The 8033-nt window shown below is 42.7% G+C and overlaps 1 protein-coding gene across 1 annotated transcript; it reads right to left on the reverse strand.

Moving 5' to 3' along the window:
• Positions 1–5810: 5810 nt before the first annotated feature.
• Positions 5811–7654, reverse strand: LOC105899210 (neuromedin-U receptor 1). The gene is made up of 2 exons (XM_012826359.3): positions 6754–7654; positions 5811–6396 (listed from the first exon to the last, which is right to left on the reverse strand). Exons 1-2 carry the CDS (start codon positions 7652–7654, stop codon positions 6053–6055), a joined length of 1245 nt encoding a protein of 414 aa, XP_012681813.2. The 3' UTR covers positions 5811–6052.
• Positions 7655–8033: the final 379 nt, after the last annotated feature.

Genomic DNA, 8033 nt, shown 5'->3' on the forward strand with positions numbered 1-8033 from the left:
ACACTGTCTTTAGTTACTTCAAGTATTAAGCACTCCCATGAGGCAACAAATCTAACCATACACTACTAAAGGTAGTGTAGAGAGTCTACACACCAATCTTTAAAGACAGTTTAAAAACATTAAACAGTATTTGTTAGTCAATATTTATACAGCTGCAACTCAGAATTCTCATTACCATTATTCTCACTACTATTTGTACCAGTCCACTTGAAAAAGGAAGGAACTTGCCAGACCAACCACAATAACTGGTTTTAATGTCTATGAAATACACAGAATTTGCATAAATTATTGTTGATCATCCATCTCTTTGAACCACTACCTTTCATGACCGTAAAAAAAAACAGACTGACAGTATACTAAACCCCAATACAGTACTGTTCCACATCATTGCATTTACACCACTCTACAAAAGAGTGAATTTACCTCACAATAACCATTCACTGCAAGTCCTATTTATGTTCCTGTCCTCGGAGCATTTTGTAGTCTGCTGCTTTGTCTCCCTAATGTAAATTCCATTTGATGTATATCTTATAGTGCTACCTTTGTGTGTTGTATGTACTGGATGGGAGAGTTGTTCTACTATAAATACAGGCTGTGATGAAACTAGCAGGAGGGTGGGGCAGATCGTATCTAAGAGATGGGCTTAGTCTTAATTCTCTATATACAGTAAAACAACAATTAAACAACTCAATTTCCCATCTTTGTGCTATTATGTGCATGTGCTCATGGCTACAAATTGTTAATACAGAGGGAGATGCATTAATAATTCTCTATGTTTTCTCTGTGCCCACTCTGTGGAGGTTTGTCCAGATGGGAAGTATGTCTGTGCACAATGACTATAAATGGATCGTCTCCCAGGCATGAGAGCACAGATGTGGGTCGTCACTACAGAATCTTAACCCCCCATACACAACTTTAACAATACATCTCGCTGCTACAGTGGAAGGATGACCTGGCACACTTGCAAAGGATGGTTGACATCATGCAGCTGGAGAGCAGCAGGGACAAATCAAGCAGGCTAGAAACCAAACGAGTAGTGGACAGAAACCCAAGGTTAGATGGTCAGGGGCTTCTGAAGTAAAGGAATGGAGTTGCATCAATGATCATTTGAAAGGATTGAAGGATACAGCGGAGAATAAATTGAATCACGTGTAAGGTCATCTATCATTATGGCATGGAATTATAGGGAGTTTGTCAGAAAGCTAGGGAGAGAAAAGCAAGGTCAAGCCAAGTCAAACGACATGTTCAAATAGAAAGGCAGATTTGAGAGAGGAGGCAGCTGAAGAACCAATGGAAACAGAAGATACTGAACAGAGAGATTATTAGTGTAGACCGGCTATGCTAAGGAGTTCCTCAGACGAAGAAGTAAGAAGAAAAAATAAGTTAGGGCTGCATTCTAAAAGGATCCATTGAAGTTCGTGAGGTCTTTATTCACTTATGAGATAATGGAAAGTTTGAGAGATGAAAGAAAGGGCCTGGAAGAGTATCTTTAACAGGCAGAGGCGTGTGGAACTGTTACCGACAGACATTCCTCCAGTGGGAGAGATGGCCCACCCAGGCAGTGAGAGGTGCAAGAGGTTGGGTGTTGTGCAAGGGCTGCAGTGGTTGTAAAACTAGTTTGACCCATGGTCGCTACACATGGAGACATAATATGGTTTTAAAATCACTGGCATGTTTAAGAATAAACAAGTTGAAGTTAACTCTTTGCAGGTTACAGGGACGGTAGAATTTTCTTTCGGGCAAAAAGGGCAGAAAAGTGCAAACAGTACTGGCAAATGGAGCAAAACACAGGATTGGACATTGCTGGCTGATGCAACTTGAAGTTCCACAGTATATTGTTGTTACTGCTATGGGGACATGTGAATCAACCTGCATTACTTGAAGAAGCATGCTGTCACAAGATGTTGTGGAAGTTGGCGTGCTGGCATACTTTGTAAGATCTTCTGGATTTTGGCACAGCCTGCATTAATAAAGCATGGGTATTTCTGAAGAGGCCATACATAGAGCCACCTAAATCTACGGGCATAAGTATGGCGGGGGATGGCATACTTAGAGCCACCAACAGATGGGCTGGTGAATAGCTGAAGGACCCAGTCGGACTAGCATTCTGTCATGGTTGTTGTAGAGAGGTCCCTCAGTAATGCTTGGGTGTATGATGAAGGGTATCAGTTTTCTTTGGTGTTGGCATGTGTCCTAACCCATCGTGAGGAAGGAGGGGGGTGGACGCCAGACACCACTGTTGAGCTGTCTGGAGGGGGAGTGGGCCTAATTCAATGAAACACTGATGAAGAATGGTGCCCACTTGACAAGCCCAGAGAAATGCCCACGGAAGTGTCTTTTTATTGTTGTTTTTGTTAAGTATGGGAATGGTGGTTATAGTGTGCCTTGTTGTGTTATAATACTTAGGCTCGGTTGTTGGGTATGAGTACTTGCATGTACAGTAGCAGTGAGAGGTTTGGTCGCTGTGGGAAGTCCCCAACCAGTAGCACACGGAATTTAACATCTTTTCCTGTGTAGAAATAAAAACATCACTTCTACAACTTTCTGCAATGTGTTAAATAAACAGAAACAAATCCTGCCCTGTCACCACTCAAAATTCCCAGAGGAAGCGAAGCACGTCATAATGCCAAATGACAAAACATAATAGCCATACATGGATTGGTGAGCTTTTTTTTCTGTTTAGACTGAGCACAACCATAGATAATGAACATTAAGCAAAAGGCATCTGCAGTAAAAACAAACACTTCTTGGGAAGAGCAAAGACCTTTCAGAGGCACTGCGAGTCTCTGCCGTCTCAGTGCTATAGGCATAAAGATCTAAATCTCAGTGAAGAGTAGTACATTACTGGAAAATGATGTCTTGTTCAAATGTAAACAATGTTCATATTTCTTGCCCTTTATCATTGTTTCATGGGGTTGTCTGGAACAGTGGATAGTATCTTAGTAGAAATGTTCAAGTCTCATATTGTAACGGTGTTAATTATCGGACGGCGCGTGTTATCGGCAAACGTTCGCGTTGTCATGTTAATCCATTATTAAACTGAGCATATCGATTGTTAATCCATTATTAAACTTAGCATTTTGATTGTTTAACAGAATGGCCGATGTTTGACACTGTCCGATAACTGACACAGCTACGCTAGGTCCTCTGAGTGAAATTGTCTTTGTGAGGCATGCCTTTGTATAACATTTTGCATAACTACAGAGCCCTCCAGAATTATTGGCACCCTTATTTAATATGAGTGAAAAAGGCTGATGAAAATTCCCCTTACTGTTCATATAATGTCTCTACTCAGCATATATAAAGAAAAGATATCAATTCCATATTTAATTTGGCCATTACCACCATCTCTATAATATTTTGTGCAACCCTCTTTTGCCAACAGAACAGCACTGAGTCTTGTAATAATAATATTTGTCAGATTTTATTCGCACAAGCGACACACTGCAACACACACGTGGATATATGGAGGCGACACAGGACACACACGCCTGAGGTCGCTGTGAATTTACGCTCTGCATTTTCCCATCCCGGACTGTCCTTCCTCCAGGACCCCAGGAGCAGTGGGCAGCTTTTAAGCGCCCGGGAACCAAGTGAAGTGAACCATCCGTCTTGGTCAGGGACGGACAGGAGAGTGATCTGTTCTATGGCATGTTTTTCTGTTGGGGTTCTTAGTGGAGGAAATCCCTCGTGAACACGGGGAGAACATGCAAACTCCACACAGAAAGGCCCGGGAGATAGCCCACCTGAACACTGAAGGTCTGGGGAGGACCTGCCCCCCAGAGCCAACAGCTCCGCAAGCTCCCCATGAATCGAACTCATGACCTTCTTGCTGTGAGGCGGCAGTGCAAGCACCTGAGCCACCATGCCACATGTTATCCCGTAATGACTTATAAGACCATTCCTTAATGCAGAATCTCTCAAGATCTGGCAGAGTCCTGGGACTTCCCACAGGTTTTCAACTTGATTTAGGTCAGTGGACCGGGATGGTCATGGCAAAATATTTATTTTGTGTTAATTTTGGCGTGATCTTTGGATTGTTGTCCTGGTGGAAAATCCAACCACAACCAAGTTTTAGCTTTTTGGTAGAGGCAGCCAGATTTTGATAATTTCCATAATGCCATGTATGGAAACAACACGGCCAGGGCCTTTGGAAGAGAAACCGCCCCACAACATCACAGATCCTCAACCATATTTAACACTAGGTGTTAGGTGCTGTTCTCTGTAGCCATCTTTATTTCTACGCCAAACCAACCTTGAGTGTTTGGAGTCAAAGAGCAGAGAAAAGATAGGAAACGCTTCTTTCTGGCGTACCCTCCAAACGCTTGTTGACATGGAGACGACGCATTATGGTGGATTAGGAGACACTGTGACCCCAAGATGCTACCAAACTCTGCAATTCTGAAACTGTGGTCCTTGGAGGTTTTTTGTACTTCTCTGACCATCCTCATCACTGTGGCTGCTGCCATAATAGCCTTGTGACCTCCTCAAGGCTGGTTCATAATAGTTTTGAGTTTTGAAACCTCTTAATGATTCCCCTAACTGTTGACATTAAGCCAAGCAGCTAGTGTCCATTCCCTGACTTGTGCCTTAATGCAGTGGAATGCTCTTGAATCTTTCACATAGTGATGGAAGACTAGGGGATTCGGGCCCATTGTCCACTTAACACTTAAAATGAGTTAAATGTGCATTGGATCATACTTCATTTAGAATACCTTATTTGGGTGCCATATTGTAACACGTGTGATTTTGTTGTATAAATTAAATTTTTACTAATTCTAATTCATTCTCTTACAGCTAAACCACCCTCAAATAAAGATACGATTTAGTTTCTGTTTTCAGTATAAAATTAAGATTAGTAACTGATTTTTTACAATCCTTTTTAGTCACGTTTAGCAAGGGTGCCAATTATTCTGGGGGGCACTCCATCTCTTTAAAGATGCTACAAGACGTAATCAGTGTATACAAAATCTGCCAGATCTATGTCACCATTGCAAATTTAGATGTTTTGGAATCCCCCTGGGCTTTGTAATCTGCAAGTAATGTTTAAACAGAGTCTGTCTAAATCGGAACATTTCCAAGGAGAACCCATTATTATGTGTGTGTGTGCATACCACAGAACATTGAGAGGAGCTAGTGGACTTCTGTGGCAGCTAAATCTTGTGGAAACTGGTTTTGTCACATACTCAATCTGCAAGCCCATCTGTTAAATTTAGATTGAGCAGTAACACAAAAACACAAAAGCACTATTCAAATGTGGACGATAGCAGTTTTTTATTGCAGTAGATAAGCAAATGGTCAGTGAAATGAAATTAAGCTATATAAAATGATCATGAGTTAATGAAAATGAATGAAACATGCATATTTGTATTTGTATGTATTTGTATGATCATTATATAATACAAATATGCATGTTGAATATGCAAAAAAAAAGTGTGAAACGTAAACATTTGTATCATAAGACAATCTACCATTTAACTTACAATTGCCACTTTTACACCTAATATGCATAAATCTGTTTGCTAGTATTTTTTTTTCCTATTTTTTTCAGAGCAGAGATATGTACAATTATGGAAAATTGCTTATTCTAATCCTGATTGTATTAACACTTCACAACTATTATCCCTGAAATTCCCTTAAAAACACATTTGTCTTTATTGCCTTTGATGTAGTCCAAAGCATTTAACATTGAGTACAAGCTTTCATGTTGTGCATTCAGTAGGAAGCAATTTAAGAGACCATCACTGTAATATATATATATATATGAGTCACAAAAACAGATTTTCAGATGTATTGGATATGATATGTAAAACATAAGTCAAATGAAACACGGGTTTTAACAGGTCATAACATATTTAACTGAAGGATGGGTTCCTTGCTAATTCCATTTCTCCTCACAGCTCAACATTGTATCACTCAGTCTTCTTTCAAGGATAAATTCATGCAAACATAGCTAATGCCAGCAATATTATGACTGTTACAAAGTAATATTAGTAATATCAGTGCCATATCAGCACTATTAAAAGGTATTTAGATTGCGCCAGCTTGTCCGTTATAGGACGGGTAATGATGAGGTGGATGATCTCTGTTTAACTGACGGGCCAAGGCAGACACCTTTCTCACAGACTGTACTCCTGGAGGTGACCTGAGTGCTGGCCTGCCGGCGGCACATGGGCTGACACATCACTTCCTTGAACATCTCCCTGAAACGGGTGGACATGAGGTTGTAGAGGATGGGGTTCACTGCTGAGCTCAGGTAGAAGAAGACTCCGGAGAGGATGTGGACCCATTGGAAAATCATGTGTCTCTCCTCTGTCCAGTTGTCTATGTAACTCCACACTACACGGTCGATGTGAAACGGGGCCCAACATATGGCAAACACCAGCACCAGCACACCTGTGGCACAGCAGAGCAGTTCAATACGGAGCATGATTTTTGTCATTTCCAGGAGAATATTGAGGTACAGCCATTGCTACAGTTTCACAGGTTTTCTGCCTGAGTCCAGTTTTCAACATTTGCAAAATAAGGGATGCACAATATGTATTACACTAAAGACATGGTCAGGTCTCTTCCTTTTTTATACTCGCAGTACACAACGTTGACTATTTTATGGTTGTTGTCGTGCACCTACAAACCATGAGTAAATAAAGGCCTTGAGTGTGGCCACACATTCTGAAAACATTTTTTCATGATTAGTATTAATGCAACACTTTTTGTACTTTCTCACAAAATGGAAAAAAAAGATAAACTTACAGAGCATTTTGATGACTTGTCGATGACGTCCGTTTTTCCGAGTGCTCTGGTGACTGTCCTTGCCCAGGCTTGTCTCAATGTTCACCTCTATCACCTGCTGTATGAGCGCCTTCTCCCTGTAAAGCTGCAGACCAATCAGCAGGTACAGCACACCCATAGTCATCATGGGCAGCAGGAAAAACACAAGTGCAGTCACCTGGACCAACAGGTTGTAGATCCAGGTGGGCTTGACCACCCCACAGATGGCTGACTCAGGGAACTGCTGACCGAACTTGGGGGAGAGGTACATCATACCATGGAGACTTGTGTTGGGCATGGCGCAGATCATGGAAAGTACCCACAGTGCTAAAATGACCCGCTTCGCGTGGGTCCTGGTGGCAATGTGCTTGACGTGCAGGGGATGCACCACTGCCACATATCTCTCAGCGCTGAGGGCGGTCACGTTGAGCACAGAAGCGAAGCACACTGTCTCAAAGAGGAACGTCTTGAGATAACAGCCTCCCAGGCCCAGGAGGAAAGGGTAGTTCTTCCACATCTCGTAGATCTCCAAGGGCATGCCCAGCAGCAGCACCAGCAGGTCAGACACTGCCAGGCTGAAGAGGTAGTAATTGGTCGGTGTCTGCATGATCCTGTAGCGGGCGATGACAGTGCAGGTGAGCACATTCCCCAGGGTGCCCACCATAAAGATGATCAGGTAAGCGACACACACAGGCAGGAAGAGTGGAGAGCGACGGGGACCCATGTACTTCTCGAGGTACTCGTTGCGGCTTAGACAAAGGTCCGGCAGGTCTTCGGCGCTGATGTTCCAGTCTCTACAGTTCCTCTCATCTGCATTCAGGCACCAGGCTGAGGCAGAGTTTTGGTGGAGGAAGTCTGATGAGGAACAGTTGAACTGCTCCATCTGGGTGGAGAAGATAAGGTTATGCATATAACCACTGTTTCCTGAGGGAGCGGAACAAAGTATAACACAGACAGTATGGGATATCATGCCCTCGCATGTCTGGCTGAAGACACCTACGCCTACACCTACACTTACGCCAGGCTACGCCTGCCTACAAGGTCACCACCATCTCCTCCTCAATTCCATCCACTGCTCTTCAGCTAAGGTTGAACAGAACATAAACACCCTAACGAACCAGTAGAAAGGGTGGAGGAAGCCACTTATTGGCCAACAACATCTAGAAGCATAAAAAGGTATGGGAGGATGCCAAAGATACAGCAGAGCACACCTCCTCCACTGACACACCCCTGAACAATGCCCAGGATGCTACCATTCCCCT

The sequence above is a fragment of the Clupea harengus genome, chromosome 22, assembly GCF_900700415.2.
Source record: "Clupea harengus chromosome 22, Ch_v2.0.2, whole genome shotgun sequence".
In the NCBI taxonomy this organism is placed as follows: Eukaryota; Metazoa; Chordata; class Actinopteri; order Clupeiformes; family Clupeidae; genus Clupea; species Clupea harengus.

What these genes read in the sequence shown, in the direction of transcription:
- LOC105899210 (XM_012826359.3), bottom strand. Translation starts at nt 7,654, where the DNA reads ATGGAGCAGTTCAACTGTTCCTCATCAGACTTCCTCCACCAAAACTCT. An exon ending in ACAAGTCATCAAAATGCTCT is followed by an intron (nt 6,397 to 6,753) that starts GTAAGTTTATCT and finishes GCTGTGCCACAG; the next exon opens with GTGTGCTGGTGCTGGTGTTT.